General features: G+C 37.7%; 1 protein-coding gene across 2 annotated transcripts in view; it reads right to left on the reverse strand.

The window, feature by feature from the left end:
* The window catches only part of LOC138400288 (cytosolic beta-glucosidase), a 105,690-nt gene that overhangs the window by 41,791 nt on the left and 38,435 nt on the right, over window positions 1-25,464 (reverse strand). For both annotated transcript variants that reach the window (XM_069495328.1, XM_069495326.1), the window contains exons 3-4: window positions 14,855-15,651; window positions 13,985-14,108 (exon numbers count right to left, since the gene is read on the reverse strand). In XM_069495328.1, the coding sequence (XP_069351429.1) occupies window positions 13,985-14,108; window positions 14,855-15,651 (921 nt within the window). The remainder of the gene's footprint in view (window positions 1-13,984; window positions 14,109-14,854; window positions 15,652-25,464) is intronic.

Below are 25,464 nucleotides of genomic sequence, written 5' to 3' on the forward strand. Positions count from 1 at the left end.
ATGGCGTTTCCATGACTAACAATGTATCTGTACAGAAAGCTAGTGTAGATATTTTAACTTCAATTTCGTGACTGTTCTTAAAGTTTCACATTTTATATTAACATATTATAAATGCATTTGTTCTGCCAGGTGATCTTATGCTATACTTACAAAAATTTCACATTTTGTTAAAGAAATCTATTCAATAAAGCATTGCAATTGACCATTCAAACATACCAAGGTTCAAAATCATAGTTCCCAAAGATTCAAAATATCCCAACAATGTAAATATGGCCTGTCGAATATGAAACATGCTTGCAGTAGTCAAATGGATAGAGGTGTGCTGTAGCTAGACTAACAGTGATAGCTATACTGTTGAGTTGCTGAATTTTCATATGTGCCTAAACAATGAAAAAAACCACTTTGGGGAGAAATTACACATAGTAGCAGTAACAGCAACTTACCTGGACAACTAAACTAGAGCTTCCCTGTGAGTTTGGTCTTAGAGAAATCAGGTTTCGAGTAGAATTCTAAACGTTGCTTCCTGGTGAGGCACTCAGGCTTTCTACCCTCACCAGGCACCCACTCAGAGGTTGCCAAAGAAGCTTCTGCATTTTGACAAGAGCACCCTAACCAATCCTGCCCTTCACACGAAATTCAAGAGTTGCCTGGACTTCGGGTGCAAAATTAACTCTTCATCCTCTGTTTTGTCCCTTGGCCTCACTCTCCCTTTAAAGGAAACAATCAGCCTCTTCCTGACTTCACAATATGGGGGATGTCAGCTGCGATGTGAAGGGCATTACGGAAGAGAAGACTGTCAGGTTGCAAAGAGGAATTTCAGGGTAGGGCAGAGATTTAAAGGAAGGCAGAATGAGGGAGACAAAAGGGGACTGACAATTACTATGTCGTATGCTGATCAATTGAACCACGAAAATCAATCTGCTTGCTTGAAAAGTTGCCATAATAATTGAGATGACAAAGGAACAATAATATCGATACATTTTTTAAGGAGACTATTTTGAACACAAATCAGGTGTTAAGCCACGTTTTAAGGCAGCATATGACATCAGTATGTGTGCGGAAGGAGGAGACGAATGGAAAGAAATGTTGAAAGTTCAAAGAACCACAAAAATGATAAAATGCACAGTGAAGTTTTCATGAGGAAGGTTATACAACCTAAAAAGCCTAGTGAAAATAAGTCTAAAACATGATTGGATGAGAGTAAAGGTAGATGAAACACCAAGATGGATTGATTACTAATGTCTGCTGAGATGTCCATCTCTAGAAATCCATAGGAAAAGAACAGACAACCTCAGGGCTGGAAGATGGAGTTACTCATCTGTACCAAATCAAAAAGGGTCACCAGGACTAAGGCCTGTGATCAAAATTATATGCAAAAAGAGTCATGTGTAGACTCTAAGACAGTTGTCCGAGTATACTTAAAGATTAATTCTAAAATTTCCACCAGTCAACACATTGGGTCTGAGATTGGCTATAAGACCAGTATGAGGTGAATCCACCCAGCAAATGCCCAGTTTGTCCATAGGGCAGAGTTTAGATTCCAACAATATACAATAAACTCTTTATTAGTCAGATAGTCAGGAAATGTCGTGCTCCAGCTAATCAAATGGTTTCTGTTAATTGTTACCACATGCAGAAAGATTACAAATTTTTAAAGAATGAGAATAAATTAAAATACACTTAACACTGAAACTAAACTGATTAGAATTTAATCTTTCTCTAATTATTCAGAATGCATTTCGGGGTCATCAAGAGAAGCATAAATTATCAGTGCTTGATGACTATGCAGGAAGTCACAGTTTTTCTAAAATCCTGGTTAACAGATGCTGGGTAACAAAGAATTCACTGCAGTTGTTATTATTTGGAGGATTTATGTGTTAAGCATTTCTCTAACATACAAAGTATATTATTAGTCCTCACCGAATATAAATTTTCAGAGATGAAGAACTGATATTCATAGAGGTATTAATAGAATAACTTGCCTAAGATTAACAACATGAAAGGGTGTCAGAGCCAGGTTTTGAACACAGATCTCTCTTTAAAGAATATGCTCTTTCACTATGTGAAGTGAGCAAATCTGTGTTGCATAAAAGTATTCATAAAATTTTCTGCCTTTCTGTACAAAACGGGTACACAATCAATGGGTCATGCTGTTTGTTTTTCTAGGAGTCTTAAAGAATTTTTCTGAGCCATGTATTCATCAGAGCAGTAAATTTTGACCATAAAATATTTTGTAGGATTTTTTTTTTCTTTTTTTTTAAGTGTGGCTGCTCAAAGTATCAAGAACACATCCCAAACATCTTTGGAAGAAAAATGTTTTAAGAGGCTAAACCAGCATAACCTCAGCCACATAAAAATGATCTACTAATAAATGTATATACTTAAAATAGACTCATTTACTCACATTTTATGTGAAGATCTAATTTTTTTATGATTCTACTCATTTTTAGCTATAAAACATATTTGACTTGACTATTACTCATAAAAGAACATGGTCGTTTATAATTATTTAAGACTTTGGATTAGGTTTAAATCTATTAAAGAAATGAATTCCCCGTGATGTCAGGAGAGAAAAAAGGTTATTTCGCCGGTATATGTAATACATTCCTCCTCTCGTCCTACTCCCATTATCTACTTTTTAGTCCTCAACTCATTAATGTTTTCACCTTAAACATTCATGGCTTCTTGTTCACCTTCACTCACCAGCACCAATTAAAATTCTTCAAGGTTCAAATGCCTTTTCTTCCTCCACCCAAAATGGCTTTACTTATCTTTAAAGCAGGCAGGGATTCCTCTAATGGACTTTCACAAACAAGGGGGGGAAATGTGGCTGAACTTTAGAACGGCACAAAATAATCTCAGGCCATGATACTGTTTCATTAGCTAATCTCATTCACACACAGGAGACTTTGTTGTTGATGAAATGACCCTATTCACACAGACAGGCCTCCTTCCCCTACCTCTGCACATAGCCTTTCCTGATAAGTCTTGAGAATTACTTTCTAGTCCAAAAGAAAGTATTTTCATTTCTAGCACAAGCCTGACATTTTCATTGTATTGAAGAAAATGCTACCTAAACAGTAACTGGGGGTAAAAGCAGCCCTGATTGGAATAGAGTCTATGCTCAGGAGTCAGAATAGAAAAACAGATTTCCCCTCTGTGAAGTCTCTACACAGAATTATGGTGGAACTATAATTCTGAAAATGCTGCAACTTGATTCCTCCTTCTAATTTGGGATCTCACCCAGAGACAAAGGTTTCATGCTCAAGCTAAGTTTAAGGAAAATTGAAATTACTGCATTGCTTAACACAATTAAATTATGCATTTATGGCAAAGTTTGAAAAAATCATAATTAACTGTCTTAAAACTTAATAAATTAGGTGCTGCTTGCCACTATTGTGTTTTGAAAGGTGATTTCACTACTGGTGTGTGTAACTGCTGTGCAGTTGTTCAGCTGGGGATTTTATATTAATGCTTTGAACTGATTTGTTCGTCTGGTTTTCTCTCTGATATTTTATGCTCATTCTAATAACTCTGTTAAACTTAAATATGAGGTGCCCTTCTGACTCTACGAACACCAAGGGATAACTTTCTCAGGGAAAAAGTGAGGTTCATTTTCAATGTGAGTGAACAGAAGAGGAAACAGTCAGATTGAAGGTCAAGGAAATGTTACCTAGAACCTGAATCAATATCAATAGAAACAGTGCATTGAACAGCAAGGTCTAATTTTATGTCCATATAAGAAGGGTGTTAAATTTCAAATTAGGTATCTGGATAAAAAGCATGAAGAGAGTTTTAAAAAATGCCATTAATTATAATTTCTTAGACTTAATTTTATAGCCTAAGAAATTAACAAGAGTTCTAATAAAATGTGATCCGTGACATACTTCTTCAGAAAGAATCTGTAGAAGGTCACAAAATTCTTAAGTTGGCAAGATCCCAAAAGATCAGCTAATTCAACTCTTATTTTTTAAATGAAGAAACTGAGGCACAGAGAGGTTAAAAGCATTTATGTAAAAAGAACTTAAAAACTCTAGCATATATTTAAATTATCACCTCAAACCCAAGTTTAATATCAAAAAGGTATAATTAACATCCATATTTAACACCAATGCATAAAAATTATTCATAATAGTTTAAGCAATCTGCCACTTCTATAAAAATAATAAAAAAAAAAGCATAATGGTGGTATAAATGGAATATTTCATTGAAATTCCCAGAAGTAATTCAGTTTTCCTGCTAATGTAGACTCAATCTCCTTGTCACTCATTAAACATTTACTGAGCATTTACTGAATGCTAAGTATATTGCTCAAAACTACAGAATTTTATTCTGGTCAGAATTTTGTCTTTAAAAAATGGTGAGTAAAATCTTTAGGTACACTGCTCTTGCCTATGACTGCTTATACCTTTTAATAACTTTCATTTTCTTCTGAAAATGGTTTTCTTCTTTTTTTTCAAGGGTTGTAGTGGATATTGTCTTCAGGAATCAAAGTGTCTCTTAAATTCCATCTATTCCATTGTCTTATTCAACAAGTATTTAATTGTGACATGGCCTTAGTTAAGCAGGGAGCCCATGAAGAAGTTATGGCAACAATTTTTTATATTTTTATTCATAATATAGCTGACTTTTTTCTACACAATGCTAGGCTTACTATTGAAAAAATAAGATAGGATGGAGTTAACCAATGATCCACACAATTACAACTCTGAAAGCTGGCAGAAACAACATTTTCAGTAACTGTAGAGCTACTGTCCAGCATGAGCAATGTCAAAGTTATGAAAAGGTAAGACAAGAAGACCACAGACAGGATGCTATAGAACTGATAAGCTCAATACTGCCTAAGGTCTAATAATCATCACTGCAAATTTATAAGTTCTTTTATTTACTGCCCCCAGAGCTAATCCCCACTGATGAAGCTGCAAGATCTTCATTTACAAAACTTAATGCCAGTGTATTCATTTATAATGGTGAATATACCTTTCCAAGCTTTGGAAAACTCGTGTTAAGTTTCCTTAACATGAGCCAGCTAACGCCTGGCCATCCACTTCTCTTCATTCTTTCCATGAGCCCACAGCTATCCAACAGAATCCTTCTTAACACAGGTATCCAGGCAACCCCGTCAATCACACTAAGATGAACTCCATTGGCCACATTCCAAAGCAGTGTTTTTCCACTCCAAGGATGACTAAGAGGCAGGTACTAACCAGGTTATTTTGGAGATCGGAAAATAAGAGCTAATGGAAACAGAGACTTGAGGACCAATTCATCTATACCCTGGGGACAACCTGAGAAATTCACCTTCCCTCGATTCCAGTAGCCCCCTAATCACTTGAACGTTCCCACGGGACTCTCTCCTGGAATGATTCTTAAAAACCAGTGTTGAATCCTTCCTCTTTTCCCCTCTTTTTCCAGTTTTCATTCAGTCAACTTTTCATATTGGAAAGGTAGATCTTCTTCAGATAATTTATACTTTAATTGTTTTAGTGATAGGTCTCTTTCACAGTTATAAAAATAAAACTGCTTGCTCACAAACACTACTGGGCAGATTCTCATAAAAAAATAGAGGATCAGTTTGGAATCATTTGAACTTTTTTTGTACAGCTTTGTAGTACTCTTAAAATTTGCTAGGCCTGTGGTGGTGGGAGAGTTTAAGTATTAATAATTATTGCCTCAGAGCAGTTAAAACTGAGTTAAAAGGAAGCCCAAATGATGTTCATCAGTTGTGGCACAGCATAGCTATTAGGATGCTACAGACAAAGAAAATAAAGAATGGCTTCCAGTCGGAAAGCTCAAGGGCAGATTTTCTGACATGTGCTGAGCTGCTTCTCACATGGGCAAGTACGTTTCTACGAGGATGTGCCTGCTCAATGGTGTATGTCTCTGGTCATATCAGTGTGCACCTCACCTGGAAGTCTGGTGAAGCAGCTCATCAGAAAAATATACATATATCTGTGTGTGTGTGTGGGTGTGTGTGTGTGTGCGCAGGTCTTACTCTGAGCTTTACTGAGCACTACACGAATTGCTTGCTCATAGTACATGTTCTCTACAAACCCTTAAACAGATCACACTGTCACAGCAGTCACCCAAAGACACCACTAGAACACAGGACTCAGTCCCACTCTTTCCTCTCCAGACCCTGTAGACTTTCACTGCCACACTTTCTACTCTGCCACACTTCACAACAGGGAGAGAGAGCAGCAGGTATGTCACGGCATGGGAGTAGGAGGAAGAAGGAGAGGAAGGCCATGTGGCATATCTCTGCTGAAGGTTAACCCTGTAATCTCTGGCTGTCTGAGTTTAAGTGTGGTCTAAGTTTGTAGGTTGGTGGGACACAAACATTGGAGATTGTCTTTTTCATGACTTTTCAAATTCCACAAATAGAATTACCATATGATCCAGCAATCCCACTATAGATATTGGGTCTATATCCAAAGGAATGAAATCAGTTATGTCAAAGACATATCCACACACACTCCCATGATCATTTCAGCATTATTCACAATACCCAGGATACGGAATCAACCTAAGTGTCCATCAGTGACTGAATGTATAGGGGGAATGTGGTCGACATACACAATGGAAGACTATCGATCCTTGGAAAAGCAGAAAATACTGCCATTTGCAGCAACATTGTTAAGTGAAATAAGCCAGGCACAAAAAGATGATCTCAAATTGTATGTGAAACCTAAAAACATGAACTTCGTAGAAGCAGAGAGTTGAATGGTGGTTACCAGCGGCTGGAGGTGGGAGGATTCAGGAGATGTTGTTTCAAAGGATACACTATTTCAGTTAGATAGGAGGAATAAATTCAAGGGACTTATTGTACAACATAGTGATTATAATTAATAACAATGTGTTGTATTTTTGAAAATTGCCAAAAGAGTAGATTTTTAAGTGTTCTCACCACGAAAAAAAAATGGTAAGTATGTGAGGGAAAACATATATTAATTAGCTCAATTTAGCCATTCTACAGTGTACACATATTTCAAAACAGTACATTGTACACAAAAAATAGATATAATTTTTGTCAATTAAAAAATAAAAAAAACAAAAATTGTACAAGTCTGTATACTAGCACCCACTAACAAGGCTCGTGCCCAGCCTTTGAACCTCATTCTCCCTGCTGTGTTCCGACATGGCCCCTCGTTGCACTGCTAGCAGCCAGGCAACGCAGCTGAGAATGGCCCTGCTAGCAGTGCCCAGTCCATCCAAATTCCACCCCACACGGACCCAAAGCCAAACATGCATATTTCACATGGGCCCTTCGGGAGCTATGAGATGAACTGCTTTATAGGGGCCACATTGACAAAGGTGTCCTTTGAGAAGCAGTGAAACAATAGATACAGGGTGGGAATCTATTTTAATACATTCAGGTTTTTGGGTCTCCATTCTGAGCTTGCAATTGATTTTTAATTGGTTAGTGTTTCTGAAAGGTCAGTGTATTAACCTTTGAGCTCTTTCCTTAATTCTCAGTATTTTTTATGCACATTTAGAAAAACACAGGTGCTTAACACATTTTGTCCAGTTAAATGGGCCTCTGCGATCCGAAATTGGCATAGGCAGGTGGCTGCCAGGTCTGCACTACTTTGGGAAATGGATGTATTTCTCCTTTGCAGGCTCTCGGTGGGAAGGGGGAAAGGTGGGGGAGGAAGAATGCTGACAGACAGCAGCAGGGTGATTCTGTGCTCAGCATCTTGTCTTGGTGGTATACCCAAGCTGCAAGATTTATAACCTTCTTGTTACAATGTATCAGCTTCAACACTTTCAGTGAAGTCTTCAATAACTTCGATGACATCTTGCTGAGGGGTTTTGTCATTAAAAGCCTAAAGCTGGTCATTAACAAACCTTCTCTGCAATCATCTACTGCTGTGCTAACTCAGGCATGGATCTGACTGGAAAGTTGAGCTGGCTCAGAAACTTTCCAGAAGGCTGCATTTTTTTTTTTTTTTTTCCTGTGTGGGGTATATTTCTTTAGGGAAAGAAAATATAGTTCCCAATCATTTAATCATTTATTTCTCATTATCTATGAACTAACCCTTCCCTGGTAGACACAACCAAGTTCACCAGACATGTGTAAAACACTACTATATAGCAGGCATGGTGCTCAGGGCTGAAGACAGAATTATAAAAAAGACACAGCTCAGAGGATTTATAGGAATCTTCCCCCCCAAAAAAAATGTAGCCATCATTTATAGAATCCTGGGTGATGTGCCAGACTTAGTTTAGGCATTATAAGCATTATCTGATTCATTTTTTCACCAGGCTTTAGAAGATGGATGCTCTTATTATCCCCATTTTATAGATGAGATGACTGAAGTGTTGCCTGCTTTCAGAATTTTCCCAAAGTTATTGGGCTCATAAGTGGCAGAACCAGGTTTCAAGCCCGTGTCTTCCCAGACTTCAGTCAGGAATGGGCCAAGAAGAAGGCAGAGAGCAAAGAGCAAGGCATCTAGGCAGGGGGAGAGAACCCGAGCAAGGCTAAAAGTAGACACAGTCTGGGTACACATGAGGAACAGGCTGGACACAGCTCCAGTCCCCTTTTAGGGGAATTTAGTGGGTGGAGTTTTGCCCATTGCTCCAACCTCCCCTGGCTCCACCCACTTCCTCCCCTCCCATAATAACATTTAGATTATAGAAGTACCCATCTGTGTGCATTTAGGTATGAACTCAAAATTGTCCACTGGCTCTGGAGTATTAAGGACCGGTATAAATTTTATGAATATAATAAAGATTTCTATGATGTGAGAAAAGGTGAACTATTTGAAGATCATTTAATCCCAAATTTATACAAAGATTCATGCGGCAGAGAAATTCCCAGTTGTTTGACAACTGTTTCTGCTGTCAATGATTTGACTTCTCACCTAATCTGGTCACCTCTCAGGGGGAAATAATGAATCGGGTTGTTCATTTCTCCTCCACACAATTCGGACCGGAAATGGCCAGAGGACCAGTGCTACAAAACACAGCCCGTGATGCCTCGAAAAGAATGACAGAGAAACATGTAGATGTGGGGAGATATTTTGCTATACCTTAGAGGGAGTGGTGGATGAATAGAAAGATAACTCTTGGAATGGCATTTTTCCAAAGTAACAAGGAAAATATCTTGGAGGTAATAGGTATATTTTTAAGAGTAATCATTGGTTAAGGACCTACTATATGCCAGACAGTTACTAGGGGTTTTTTACTCAATAGCTCATTAAATAGAATCTTTATAACAACCTACCAAGAAAAGAATTATTCCCACTTTTATAGAAACAACCAAGGTTTAGATAGGTTGAGAATTTACCAAAGCCCCCTCATTAACTAATTTGCACAGCTAGAATGCAAGTCTAGTTATACATTATTTCAAGTTTTGGGTGTTGTTTTACAATTGTCTATATCTACATTAATTAAAATATAACCTATTTAAAGGTATTTATATATAATTAAACAATGCAATGATTAAAAAGGGACTAGCTGATTTCTCTCTTTTTTTTTATCAAAATGACATTTGTCCTCTCTTTTATTTCTCCTTTCCCAAAAGGAAACAGAAACATTAGCTTACTTTTTACTGTTCAATTAATTGCTGTGGGATTTTACCTGAAGGGATCAGTAAGACTTCCAAGCGGACACCATTGATCCAACTATAGTGTCATTATGTGCCTGTCCATATGCGTGATGTTGGAGGCAACGCTTTGTTCATGGGAATCACAAAGCCATCATCCATCTGACTCCCTCAGTTTTGGTGAGCTCTCACCTGCAGCACTTCCCATGAATGTCTTTGTTGGTCTGTTATTATTTTTAATTGCTCACAGGGTGCTTGTTAGTAGTAAAGTTCTTGCCAACCAAGATCATCAGTGCTAACTCAGAGGAGTCTCAAAAAATCAATTAGTAAATTCAGCTCTGCTCTTCTAATGAGAGGTAGGATATGGCATGGCTGAGCTTTGTCCAAGGTCACAGAACCTGTTGGCTCTTTCAGAGACAGCATGACACACTTTCAAAGAATATATACAAGTACAGAACACCAAATCTAAGAAAAAAGTTCTGGGTGGTGAGACAAACAAGCACTTTGACTCAGGAAGTCTTGAATTGGCAGATCATATCTAACACCAAAATAATTAATAATAATAATAATACACACTTATTCTACCTTGTTTCAGGGAATACTGTTTATTCACTTTGTGATCATGAGTAAATAACTTAGCCTCTTTAAAACTCAGTTTCCTCATCTGTAAAGTAAGAGTAATGACCTCATACATCATTTTGAGAAGGAAATGAGATGATGATATCAATTAAAACTCTTTTTGCTCCAAGAGATAGAAGTTCAATTACAATAAGGTTAAGCAGAAAGAGCTCTTTATTATACATAAAAGTAATGGCTGTCAAGGACAGGAATACAGTTGGATCTCAGGAAAACCTGAAACCAGAGGCTCAAGTGCCATGAGAAAGTTCTCCCTGCTTTTTGTCTCTAATCCCCTTAACATGTGGGTATCTCCCCTTCTCACTGCTCCTACATTTATAAGGTAGAACAAAGCCACCAATGAACTATAAAGGTACATCCCCCAACCCAGACTAAGAAACTAACAAACTGATTTGTCCAAGTTCTAAATCCGAGGGAAGAACTGGGATTGGCCCAGCTCATGTCATGTGCCTACATCTGGACCAATCAATTATCTGTTGACAAGGAGCAGGATTTTATTCTACTTGCATGGCTCTACCTGTGGGAAGCATGTAGGTAGGTGGAGGTGGATATTTCATAGAAGAGAGGGGATTGGTTAGTAGAAAAAAGAGTTTTACCACAGAAAAAATAATTGTGTCCACTAGGAGAACATATGAAAAATAGTTATCACTATCCTCAGATCAAAATAAATATACTTACTAGGTTTTTTGTCAATATATAGATTTCTACATATTTTTAAAGTTGGCATTTTTAAAAAAGGCAAAACAAAAATCATAATTATGTGTCAATTTCAATGAATCTAGCTAGTCTATTATTAAAATTCAGAAGAGAACATAGATGTGAACAATTGGTGTTTTATGTTGAATCATCCTTGCATCCCCTGAAGCCCACTTGGTCATGGTGGCTTATTTTTTTGATGTGCTGTTGAATTCAGTTTGCTAGTATTTTATTGAGGACTTTTACATCTATATTCATAAGGGATATTGGCCTATAGTTTTCTTTTTTCTTGTGTCCTTTCCTGGCTTTAGTATCAAGGTGATACTGGCTTCATAGAATGAGTTGGGGAGGATGGCTTCCTTCTCAATGCTATGGAATAATATCTGCAGTATGGGTACAGCTCTTCTTTGTAGGTCTAGTAAAATGGCTTCCTTCTCAATGCTATGGAATAATATCCGCAGTATGGGTACAGCTCTTCTTTGTAGGTCTAGTAAAAAGGTCTAGGTCTGTGAATCCATCTGGTGTGGGACTTTTTGTTGTTTTTGATAGAAGCTTTTTTAGTACTGCTTCAATCTTGTTGCTCATTATTGGTCTGTTCAGGAATTCTACTTCTTCCTGATTGAGTCTTGAGAGGTTGTGTGTTTCCAGGAATTTGTCCATTTCCTCTATGTTTCCAAGTTTATGTGCATAGAGATTTTCATAGTATTCACTCATGATATTTTGTATTTCTGTGGTATCAGTTGTAATATCTCCTTTTTCATTTCTAATTGAGCTTATTTGGGTCCTTTCTCTTCAGGTAAATGCAAATTAAAACCACAATGAGATATCACCTTGCCCCCGTTAGAATGGCTTTTATTAAGAAGTCCAAAAACAATAGATGCTGGCGTGGATGCAGAGAGAAAGGAACACTTACACACTGTTGATGGGACTGCAAATTAGTACAACCTCTATGGAAAATAGTATAGAGATTCCTTAAAGAACTAAAAGTGGACCTACTGTTTGATACAGCAATCCTACTACTGGTATTTCCCAAAGGAAAAGATGTCATTTCAACAAAAAGACACCTGTACTCGAATGTTTATTGCAGCACAGTTCAAAATTGCAAAGATGTGTAATCAACCCAAGTGCCCATCAGTTCATGAGTGGATTAACAAAATGTGGTATATGCATACTATGGAATACCACTCAGCCATGAAGATGGATGAATTAAGGCCTTTTGCAACAATTTGGATGGAACTGGAGACCATTCTCCTAAGTGAAGTATCACAAGAATGGAAAAAGAAACACCAGATGTGCTCACTATTAAACTGGAACTAACTGATGAGCACATGTGCACAGAGGGAAGTAAATCTCAGTGGAAATGAAGTAGGGGGGAGGGGAAAGGAGGGGATGGGTGAAAATCTACTTAATAGGTACAATGAACACTATCTGTGTGATGGACACACTTAGCCCTGACTCAAGCATTACAAAAGCGATCCATGTAACTAAAAACATTTGTACTCCCATAATATTTTGCAATAATAAAAAAATCAATATTTTCAATATATAAAACTTTTTACATTGAGTAATTTAAAGACACAATACAAATTCAACAGGTTGAAATGACAGAATTTTGTGTCTTAACCCTATTCTCCTCTCCTGTTCCAAATATTCTCACATTTTTCATTCTTACCTCTGTTACTTTTCTGTCTTCAAATCATCTTAGTTTGTGGCTCTACCACTGAGATTTTAGCATTAAAGATGATATAAAGTGCTTAAAAATAAAAATATTTCAGGAAGCAAGGAAATGACATTATATGATTAGTACTAAACAGAGCACACAAGCTGGGAATTTAAAAAAGCCAATTTCTATTTATCCCTCTTTTCCCAAAAATGCACAGAACAATTTTAGACATGTCTTCTGTGCTCCCTGTATCCATCCATAAATCTGCCTGATACTAACTAGCCTACCTGCTCTTCAGGATGAAGCATAGGAATATCAACAGATTAACTGATAATAGGACCCATTTATAGGAAAAAGTGGGGAGGAATCTTAGAAAACTAGCAATTTTCCTCTTTTATCAGAAGGTTAATTCCCAGCGAGAAGAAGAATTCTTTCACTTGGGTCAAATTGTAGGAATCCAATTGCCCTGTGCCAATAAACTCCAGGCCGAGTAAAGGATCCAGACAACATATTTCAGGTTTTGAAAAGAGATCAGTTTGCATAACTTTCCAGAATTCCTTCTGTCTGCTTCCAGTATAATACTGAATAATTTTGGAAAGAATAATTCCAGAATCTTTCAAATGGGATGATAAGAGCTAAGTGTGGCTATCATGGTAAAATAAGGAAATTGAAAGCTTCATGTTGCATCGGATTCTGTTGCTATGACATAATTCCTTTTTAGGAAGAAGGAATTAAATTTAGGAAGTAACAGACAACATTCCGAGAGTTAGCTAACAGGTAGTGGATGGGGTGGGGCTAACTGGTCTAAAAATTTGTATTACCGGTTAAAGATTATTGCTCCAAATTTGCTTTCAAACACGAACAGAATTTCATGGAGGGAAAAGAAGTACCAGAATAATAATATTGTCTTGAAACACAACTCACATATTCTGTATGACAAAAGGCTGTTTCTAACTGGCTGCTTGGTTACAGCTTAAATGTGACATATGTTGATGGAAGACTCATACCATTTTGAAGTGTATTGCACAAATGCTTAATTCAGGTTCTTTAACAATTCTATCATTTCATTTCTTGGTAGGTAGGATATTAAAATATGCAAATAAGCATGCTATAGTTGATCAGTGCTAATTTTTTTTGTAATAATTAATATTCTTTCCCAACAGCCACCACTCTTTCTATTCTTGTCACCTTCACCCGGAAGTCACAAAGTGCTGAAGATAGTCACTTTTTACTTGATTCAATTTCAGGAGGTTGAAGGTAGGCCAAAATCCTCCCCCTTCTTTCCTAAATAGTTTTTCTCTCCTTTCCTAATTACATGGCTTTACATTGATTTACATGAATTTCAGCTTTCAAAAATCATTGGTCTTTGCTGAATGCAAATAAGCACATGGGAAAATTATATTAAGTTTGCACAATTGATCTTTCATCATTTCAAATGGTACCTTTGAATAGTTCCTGAAATGTCTGTCTGAAATGCTCCCATCGGTGAGTGTCATCAAGAGACGCGGGGTCACTTTGGGGAAACCCATGCTCAGTGATGTAAATTATAGGGTTATTATACGTATCCTAGAAAAAAAGAACAGAAGTTTTATTCTGAACAGATGTCTAAAAAAAAAAAAAAAGCTCATATAATCAGGTGCATTACCCTCTATCTTCTCCAAGTTACAACCCCAAAACTAGTTTTCATCAAATTGTACTGACCCTATTAACTTAATTTTCCATGCACTGACCTTTTATGACTAACAATGAAAAAGCAAAACTGTGCAAATGTCCATGAAGACAGTCAAATGACTCTAATTATAACGAGAAGACAGAAATGTCTTTCTTCTATCAACATCTGCTGATTGTCACTTCTCCTTAACCCCTCGGACCCGCCAGCAGCTACATTCTGTATCCTCCACAGGAGAGGTCCTGAAAACCTGTACTTGAAATTTTAATTTCAGCTACCTGGATGCCATCCAGCATAGCTGAGACCAAAAAAATAAATAAATAAAATCCACCTATCTCAAGCTTTAAAATGCCTTTTAATAATCATAGTCATGACACTAGCCTGAGAAATATGTTGAAGCTACTCCTTTAGCCACAGCTGACTTTAACAACAAATCTTAACTTTGACCACTGCTTTTGAATGCTTTTACTGGCAACTTACCCCCTCACCAACTAAAATTCTAGTGTGCTCTTCCCAGGCCAGCAAAGGTACATGCTATTACCTAAAATAATTATTTTTCAAGTCCATATGCACACATCCATATGCCTGTCTTGCCACTTTCACATATTTTTTGTATATGAACACAGACAAATTATGCATTTACCTTAATATATTTTAGCACTTTACGTATTCCCCATGGTACCACATAGATCCAATCTACATTTTCCCAAGACGGATCTGGAAAAAATTCAATCTCCGCATCTTGGAGAAAACCCAGTTCTCCTTTCTTGTTCTCCTGGTACTTGGCTAAGCGAGAAGTGTAATAGTGCACAGCAAAGAAATCAGCAGTGCCTTTGATCATTTTCTTCTCTTCTTCTGTAAATTCTGGAAGCCTTGATGATGGATATCCTTGCTTTTTACTCATAGAGGCAATCTGGGACTTGACAACTTCCGGATAATCACCATCAATAAATATGGGTTTAGCAAAGAAATCAAAGTGGAAAGTGATGGCTCTTTTAGCAGCTTCTTGGTCAGACACTGAGTTGGGATCTGCTGGTTCCAACCAGCTAGCAAAAATTGTTAGGGTCACCATCCCCTTCTGCTGTTTTCGGAATAAAGAATCATAGCTGTGCCAGGATCTGGCATGAGCCTTAATCATATTATGAGCTGCCTGATAACCTCCAGTCCCAATGTGAGGTACACCAGGAGGAAATTTACCTAGCTCATATGCCATCAGGGAAAGGATATTAGGCTCATTTATGGTGATCCACTGCTTGACTCGATCCCCAAAGGTCTTGAAGCAAAACTGAGCATATTTGTCAAATCGTTCAATGATTGCCTCTGACAACCAACCTCCTTGGTCTTCTAAAGCCTGAGGCAAATCAAAGTGGTAGAGCGTCACTATGGGTGTAACCCCATTTCTTAACAAATCATCAATGATCTTGTTGTAATAGTCAATTCCTAGGAGAAAAAAAATACAGAAAGTATGAGAAGAAAAGTTATTCTTACTACGTGGGAAATAAATTTTAAAAGGGAGAGGATCAGGAATAATTTTCTAAATAACTTTTATTTAAAATAAGGTTTATTGCATCCTAGATATAATCAATGAAAGGCTAAGAGAAAACATGAAAAATTCCAAAGAAGACTGGTTGATCAAGGAATAAGACTGTGATGGATTGACATGATTGGAAGATACGTGTTCTGACATGGATGTTTGGGCAGTTCATTATTATCTGAAGTTGTATTATTTTCACACCTTTGAAATTTATTTATTTGTATGCTCATTTTTGTTTCTTAACTCCACTGGAAACCAAGCCCCATGATAGCAGAAGTCTTGTCTATCTAGTTCACACCTGGACCCCCAAATCGTGAAACAATAAAAGAAATTTAGTACATAAATATTTGTTGAATGAATGAATAGATTTCCATGATATCTTTAAATATAAAGCAAAGGAATTGATCCTGATGACTGCCTGAATGCTTTTCCAGACCTATTAGTCTCACAGGCCTAGGAAAAGAGACCCACTGGACATGAACAAGGGCTCAGCCTCTATTCCAGAATGTGGGTTACAAGAAAAGCTAGACAGAGGCTTGGGACATTCAGATTACCCAGCTAGGTGTCTGGTTTAAAATTCTGACTTAGTCCATGATAAAACATACCCACTCCTGGCTCTCGGCCAATTCTGCCAAGACTGCATGTGTGTGAGAGAGAGTTTTTACCATTATTACAGAGTTCAAAAGAATGTTATTAAGTTGAAGATGCTCTGCCTCAGAAACCAAAGCCAATAAGATATAGATTCTAGCCTAATCATGACTCTTAACTTGGAAGAGACTTTCTGAGGAGAGGCTGATGTTAGTAAGTCACATGATTTTATATTTAAATTGAGTATTTTGGGACTTAATTAAATTAAAATGTTTCTGCACACAAAAGAACATAACCAACAGAGTAAATAGACAATGGTAGACAATATTCACAAACTATACATCCAACAAAAGACTAAAATCCAGAATCTAAAAAGAACTCAAACAAATCAACAACAAAAAAAACCAACAAATAACCCCATGAAAAAGTGGGCAATAGACATGAACAGATCTTTTTTAAAAGAAGCTAGACAAATGGCCAAAAAACATCCAAAGGAAAAAAAAAAAAAAAAAAGGCTCCACATCGCTAATCATCAGGAAAATGCAAATTAAAACCACAATGAGATACCACCTTACGCCTATCAGAATGGCCATTATTAAAAAATAAAAAGACAATAGATATTAGTGTGGATGAGGTAAAAAACAAATGCTTATACATTGTTGGTGGGGCTGTAAATTAGTACAACTTCTATGGAAAAACAGTATGGAGACTCCTCAAAGAACTAAAAGTAGATCTACCATTCAATCCAGCAATATCACTTCTGGGTACCTACCCAAAGGAAAAGGAGTCATTATATGGGAAAGACACCTGCACCCAAATGTTTATTGCAGCACAAGTCACAATTGCAAAAATATGGAATCAACCATAGATCCATCAACTGATGAGTGGATGAAGAAAATGTGGTATGTGTATACACACACACACACACACACACATACACACACCATGGATTACTACTCAGCCATGAAAAGAAATGAAATAATACCACATGTTTTCACTAATAAGTAGAAGCTAAACAATGGGTATACACTGTCATAAAGTGATGTAAAGGACACTGGAAACTAAGAAGGGGGAAAGATAGGAGAGGCGTGAGGGATAAAAACTTACCCCCTGGGGGGGGATGGGGTTGGGGGAGAGGAGGGGTGCACACCTACATGATGAGTGTGATGTGCACTGTCTAGGGAATGGACACAATTGAAGCTCAGACTCAGGGGGATGGGCAGGCATGGGCAATGTATATAGCCTGATCTTTTGTACCCCTATAATGAGCTGAAAAACAAACAAAAAAAAAAAAAAGAAAGAAAAAGAAATTAGGAAAAAAAAAAAAAAACTTACCTATCAGGTACAATGTACACTATTCTGGTGACAGGCACACTAAAAACCCTGACTTCAACATTACACAATTCATACATGGGAAAAAACACTTGTATCCCCTTAATATTTTGAAATCAATCAATCAATCAAACGAGTATGCTGAAAACCTAAGCATAGCAAAGAGAAGCTGTCCTGTTAAAAATACCCACTTATACAGCCAGACAACACACAATTGTGCATAATTTGGCTTCTACTTGCCAGAGGCTGTTTTCTTTTTTTCTTTTTCTTTTCTTTTTTTTTTTTTTTTTTTTTTTTGAGGCAGAGTCTCACTCTGTTGCCCAGGCTAGCGTGAGTGCCGTGGCGTCAGCCTAGCTCACAGCAACCTCAAACTCCCAGGCTCGAGTGATCCTCCTGCCTCAGCCTCCCGAGTAGCTGGGACTACAGCCATGCAACACCATGCCCGGCTAATATTTCCTGTATATATTTTTAGTTGTCCAGATAATTTCTTTCTATTTTTAGTAGAGACGGGGTCTCGCTCTTGCTGAAGCTGGTCTTGAACTCCTGTCCTTGAGCGATCCACCCGCCTCGGCCTTCCAGAGTGCTAGGATTACAGGCGTGAGCCACCACGCCTGGCCCAGAGGCTGTTTTCTGAATAAAGTTTGTAAAGTCCTATGTAGAATTGTGCTACACTAAAAGTTTGCCTATTGGAAAGGTCTTTTTCTTTTCTTTTTTTTTAAACTTAGTATTATTTGATTTAAAAAAAATAATTCAGACTTTTACTTGTGTTTCATTCATTCAATCAATCATTTCTTCATTCCTTAAATACACAGTGATAGAGAAACTTTGCCAGACATATAAACATAAGCAGGATAAACACCATCCTTGTAGTCAAGGAGCTTATTAGGAGGTAGTACAGATAGATTTATAAACAATCGCAACACAATACTACTAGTAAAGAGAAAGTACAGAGTCCTATTTAAACATATGATAAGAAATACCCACCCCAAACTCAGGGCATTTGAAAACATATTCTGAAAGCAATGTAGCATAATGGTTTCATGAGTGAACTATGGTGCCAGGTCACCTAAATTGTATCCCAACCCCTTCACCTAGCAGCTCCTTGACCTTGGGCAAGTTCCTTGATATTTCTGAATTATCTTTCCCCATCTGTGAAATGTGGATAATAATAGAAACCTTCTTCAATTAATAGTTGTGAGAGTTTAATGAGTTGATAAATTGAACATGCTTAGAACAGTTTTTGGCATATGGTAAGGGCTCAGTATCAGTTAGCTATCATTGTAATAAATAATTATTGTTGTTATTATGGTTATTAGTGATGTCTAAGTTGATACTTAAAAGATGAATATAAATTATCCACCTAAGGCAAAGAGAAAAGATTCAGGAAGAGAAAGGGGAGAAATAAATGTACAAAAGACTAAGGGAGACGTGGAAATAAAGACCACCCAAATTAGAAAACAGTCCGTTTATCCGGAGTTTGCTATAGCAAGGGAGTCAGCCACCATCACCTGTGCTCAAAGCCAGTCAGGGAAAAGGAAAAGCTATATAGTAAAAGAGAAGGCTTCAGGGGTGCTCTGATTGGAGGTTGCTGGCACAGGGAAGCTGGAGGTGGGCTAACTATTAATAGAAGCAGAGCATCCTGTGCAATCGATTTGGCTTTCTCTGGTTGTTCCTAAGTTGGAAGCAGAGAGCAAGGAGGACAAAAAATAGAGAAGGTGACAGTTGTTGACCAAGTCCTGACTATTCTGGGCTGATTGCTGCAGAGGTTATGGTTTGGCTTCCTGGGCTTCTTATGTGTGTCAGAGTTTTATATATGGCCTGGCCATTGCTTGTGTATTCATTCTCTTTCTGGAAACTAGAAGTTCATTAAAAGGTTATAGATCATCAGAAGTGGAACAAAAATGGTGAGAGGCAAGCGGGGCAAGTGGAAGTCAAATTAGGCACAATCATGTGTTGACTATCTGTCTGTATAAGTGAGTATTTTTAACACCAGCGCATTTGTTTTGCCAAGTGGAACATAATGTGAATCATGCATAACAGCTCCATATTTGGAAGACACATTTGTATGCTATTTCTCACTTGGTGAGCAGAATAACTCCTCCTCTCCTAGAGACGTCCATGCCCTAATCCATAGAATGGATGAATATGTTACTCTACGTGGCAAAAGGGACATTGCAGATGTGATTAAGGTATGGATCTTAAATGGGAAGATTTCTCTCTATTGTTTGGGTGGATCCAATACAATGGCATGAGTTTTTAGAAGTGGAAGAGGAGGACAGAAGAGTGCTCAGAAAGATGCAACAGAAGAAGAAGAGGTGGAGGAGTGGGGACTTGAGAGGAACTCAACCTGTCATTGCTTGCTTTAAAGATGGAGAAAGGGGTCCATGAGCCAGGGAATGCAGGTTGCCCCTAGAAGCTGCATATGGTCCTCAGCTGATAGCCAGCTAGGAAATGAGGACCTCAATTCTACAACCACAAGGAACTGAATTCTGCCGACAATCTGAATGAGCCAAGAAACAGACTCTCCCATAGATCCTTCAGATAGTAATGCAGCCCTGCAGCTACCATGATTTCAGCCTCAGAGAGAACGATGTCAGACTTGTAATCTACAGAACTCTAAGGTAACAGATTTGTGTTGTTTTAAACAGCTAAGTTTGTGATAATTTGTTGCAGTAGCAAGAGAAAACTAATACACTCATCAAAAGTTATGTACTCTTCTTTTCTGTCTCAAAGAAAGAGTATTACACCCTTCCATCTCGGGGGCCCTGTAAGCCCACCCACCTTTCCTTGTTTGTAAATGGGATACGCAAAGATGGTATGATGGAATAATCTTGGTGTTGTTACATGCAAAGGTTTTCATAGCCAACTCTGTCCATGGGCTTTGAACTTAAAAATAAGTAATATTAGCTTTCATTTATTAAACTCATGCTATATGTACCAGATGTCACACATTTTGCTTAATCCTAGCACTAAGTCCAAGAGATGGGCATTTTTATTCCTATGAAACATATGAGAAAACTGAGATTCAGACAGTCGCAATGTTGTCAAATGGCACAGCTGACATGTAAGCCCAGTCTGTCTCACTACAAAGACTGAGCTGTTCGCACTATGACACACCACTTCTCACGTTTACTGATGTTCCCAATCCAAAAACAGAAAAACATGTGACTCTGGTTTACTAGCCTTTAACAATCACCTAATTCACACCTGATCACAATAGCAGATCTTTTTTTTTTTCTTTTTGCTTTGTGGAGGAGTCATTTGTGATGGCCAATCAATGTAATTCAAATTCAAATAACATGAGAACCGCCAGTAGAAAGGAAGATAAATAAATTTTAAGTAAAAATTTTTATCACTCATCAGCATGGCAGAACAGAGCATTGCATAATTAATGTTTAATATCCCAGAATTGAGCACTTTACTTCTCATGTCTACAGTTTATTTGATGCTGTAATGCAACTTTTCCATGAGGCAGTGGAGTGGGATTTTTGACAATAGAGCACCAGATCCCGACAACTCTGTCAAAGGATCACGCACAAATCACTTGGCCTCTTTATACCTAAGTTTCCTCATCTACAAAAAGGGAATGTTCACAATGCCACCTTATGAATGTGTGAGTATCAAATGAGAACAGATTGTCAAAGGGTAATTGAGCTTTGTTTATCAGACTGATACAATTCAATGATAACTAATTATCTGAATAAATGTGTTTCTTTGAATGATCATCTGTTACCAATCTGAGGATCTTGAAACCTTGAGAGGTCATTTGAATCCTGTTATGCTTCTAGATATTTAGGACAGAACTGATTATTTAAGGATTGAAACTTCTACAGCCTTCTTTCATAGTCAATACCTTCTTCTCAGTTCTAACTAAGCCCATTTCTGCTTATTCGATCTTTGAAAATATGAAGTATGTTTGAGTTAAAGGTCTTCTGGATATAGGGAAAATAAACCAACCCAGATGAAGTCCAATATAAAGGTGAAATTGGGGGCAGCTGGGTGATAGGTAGGGTGTAGTGGGCATTATTTAAAATGACAGGGAGATATCAGACACCCAATGACAGAAAATGACTGCAGGTAGGACTCAAGGGAATTGAAGTTGGGAGCTGAGAAAATCCTTGCTTCTCAGGAAAAACTGGTCTCTCCCAGCCCAGCTTCTCTGAATGCACCTGTTCCATTTCTCTCCTTCTTTACCAGTTTTCGTTACACACCCAATTTGTCATGGTCTCAAAATGGCCACTCCATCAGCCAAAGCTACTTCAAAGCTCCCCTGCCAACCACCAACAAACTCAGCCTCTACGTGCCTCAATTCCAAACATCCCTGAGGGAGGAAAACAACTGGGCAAGCTCATTTTTTTCAAAGAGGCCCAAGCTGGTTATATATCACAGGGAAAGAAATCTTTCCTTCCTCCTGTCAACTGTGGCCAGGGGTGGAATGGATTTGTGTAGAACAAAGAAATGGGGGAATTCTCTTAGAAGAGGATGAGGCTAGAACTTGCAAAAATGATATCTCCAGTAAAAAAATAATAATAATAACTGAACTAGAATCTTCCTCCAGAAAACTATAAACATTGTTAACATAGAATTCATTCTGATCTCATGCCTACCATGTGTCAAGTATGTAACTCTAGCTGGTTCGCTTCTCTCTAGATTCATACCACCAATTTCTTTACTTGTCCTAGTTTCTCTTGCCACACTGCCTGTATTATTTCCTATTGCTCCTGTACCAAATTACCACAAATTTAATGGCAGAACCAACACAAATTTATTATCACACAGTTCTGGGGGCCAAATATCCAAAATAGTTCTTGCTGGGCTAAAATCAAGATGTCAACAGGGCTATGTTTCTTCTGGAGGTTCTCAAGTAAGGTTTATTTCCTTACCTTTTCCAGGTTGCAAAGGCATTCCTGAATTCCTTCCCTCATGACTTCTTTTCCCATATTCATCTTCAGCTCTTTTCTCTGACCTCTACTTTAGTCCTTCCATCCCCTTTCTCTGACTTCGATCCTACAAACTTCCTGACCCTAACCCTAACCCTGATCCTAACCCTAACCTGATTACATTGGGACCACACAGATAATCCCAGATAATCTCCTATTCTCAATATTTTTAACTTAATTACATCTGTAAAGTTTCTTTGACCACGTAAGCTAATATATTCATGATTTCTGAGAATTAGGACATGCACATTTTTAGGGGGGCATTATTCAGCCTACCATAGCACCCAATATAGAATACAAAATTAACATTTGTTTAGTTAATTTATTTAAACTATTCCTGCTAAATGCACTCATATTTTAAATCCTAAAGAGAACAAGAAATTCTGTGTAAATATTCTTTTTAAAAAAAAATTTTCAATACTTGGTTCTCCTACTAATCACCTAAAATTTACATTTGTAGCAGATACGAAAATGCATTTGAACAACTGAGGAAGACAGAAATATGTGATTCCAGTTGCCAACTAAATCTCTTCTTGTTAAACCTTGAAAAATTGACACTTGAAAGGGAAAAGCTATGTAACAATTCCACTTTGTAAAATATCCTTCCAATTTGGGGGACATAGAATTTCACAAATTTCCAAATGCCCTATAAAGCAAGCTTTAAAATGGTTAGTCAAACACACACAAAAAGGGGTTCCTTGGAAAGGACAGTGATAGGGGTTTTCTAATTCTTTACATGTTCTTCGAGAAAATGTTTAAACAGAAGAAAAAACAAATGATGGCCTTTCTGAGTTAAAACCGTTTCAACTGCTTCAACAGATCATTGCACAAGAGTGAGCAACTGCTTATTGAAATTCCACCTCCTGGAAGCACCTCCGGTGCCCTCTCGCTCAGGGAGAAGTCTGTAATATTAATCAGCTCTGGCTTTAAAAAAGCCAGGGCCGAACACAAAAAGCTCAGTGCTGTGGGCACATGATCCCTGCACGAGGGTTGTGTGAGTGATTTTTCCACGTTGTTCAGGTGGATCCAACCACCGCAGTACCACCACCTCCACCCTCCAGTTTTTTCTCCTTCTCCTCCCCTAGATTGCTGATCTACAGTGTGTCTCCATGAGCTTCTGTCCATCTGAAGCTGGTTTTCTAAAGCTTGATATGTTGACATATAGGTACAGGCTGATAATCTTTTATCTGAAAATGCTGGGGCAAATATGGTCAGAATTTTGGGGTTTTAGAAAGGAAGCACAGAACTTATACCATATATTAACACTCCCAGGGGGTCTGGGTCAGTATCTCTTAATATTTCTTCAGTAAAATAGATAAATATTCTCACCAAGCAGAATAAACCAAGATTATATTTAAAAAAATCACAATAATTCAGGTGGGCTTTTGCTGCCAACTTTATTTTAGAAAGATTCAGTAGTCAGAACCCTTTGGATTTTAGAATTTCAGATAAGGGATTGTGTACCTACATTACAAGTTGGTGGAGGTTTTTTTTTTTCCCCCTGTTGTTTATCGTCCAAATGGAAGCTCAGTGAAAACTCCAAATTCCTAGAATCAGTAGAAATAGTTGTAGTGACTTGTATGAGACCTCCCTTCATTTAACCAACAGGGAAATTGTAGCACAGAGAGTTCAAGTGGTCTGGTGAAGTTGTGAATGACCTCTAGACTAGATACTGGATTTCTGACATCAGACAGGCCTAGGTTGAACTCAGCCCTAACTAAATTTGTCATCTTGGCAAATTTATGCTCAGCCTTATTTCCCAGTTTATCATTATTCCTTCTGTTTGGAGAAGCTCCTCACTCACAGGACTGTTATGAGCATTAAATCAGCAAAAGCAACTGCAATGTGTGGCACAGTGAGCTGCATATACTACATGCTCAATAAAAGGCAACCAATACCATCCTGTGGATGCGTGGACTAGCAATGACTAATATTGAGGCTAGCGATGACTAGTTTTTTTAATCTCCTTTTTTTTGTCCACAAGAGATGATCCAAACCAATATAATTTGGGCCAAGTTTTAGGAAAATTGCTATGGTGGCATTTTATAGGAAGAATTCAAGGACAGAATTAGGTAGATCTGTCAAGGATATGTCAAAAAGTCCTTGGTGAAAATGATAAATACCTAAACTATGGAAGAGGCAGAGAAGATGGTTAGGAGGGGAGACGATAAAAATACATAAATAGAATGGATCCTATTTGGCAACCAATTAGATGTAGAAAGCAAAAAAAAGAGAGGATCCAAAGATTACTTTTGGTTTTTAAAACTTAGGGTATGGTGGCACCAGAGAGAAGGAAGAATATAGATGTTGGATTAGGTAGGTGGAAACCTGTGAGTTCACTTTTAAACTGAACAATAAATTACCCCCTATTTAATGCAAAAAATAAAACTAGCCAGTGATATCAACAGTGGCAATTAGTCATGGACTAATGTCTTTAGGATCAAACATTGAGCCCCCTAATCTTGCATTGTCCCTACTTGGGGAAAGCTACTTGAAGGCCAATGCTACATGTGATTCCATCAGTTATAATTTTTTTTTCTTTTTAATTTCAGAATATTATGGGGTACAAATGCTTTGGTTACATAAATTGACTTTGCACTGCCTGAGTCAGAGCTACAAGAGTTCCCATCACCCAGACAGTGTGCACCACACCCCTTAGGTTTGAATTTACCCATCCTCTCCTGCCCCCTCCCACCTGCCCAACACCCGATGAATGTTACTTCCATATGTGCACATAAGTTTTTATCTATTAGTACCAATTTAATGGTGAGTACATGTGGTGCTTGTTTTTCCATTCTTGTGATACTTCACTTAGAAGAATGGGGTTCAGCTCCATCCAGGATAATACATCTTTTATGG

Source organism: Eulemur rufifrons, chromosome 19, assembly GCF_041146395.1.
Source record: "Eulemur rufifrons isolate Redbay chromosome 19, OSU_ERuf_1, whole genome shotgun sequence".
NCBI classification, from domain to species: Eukaryota; Metazoa; Chordata; class Mammalia; order Primates; family Lemuridae; genus Eulemur; species Eulemur rufifrons.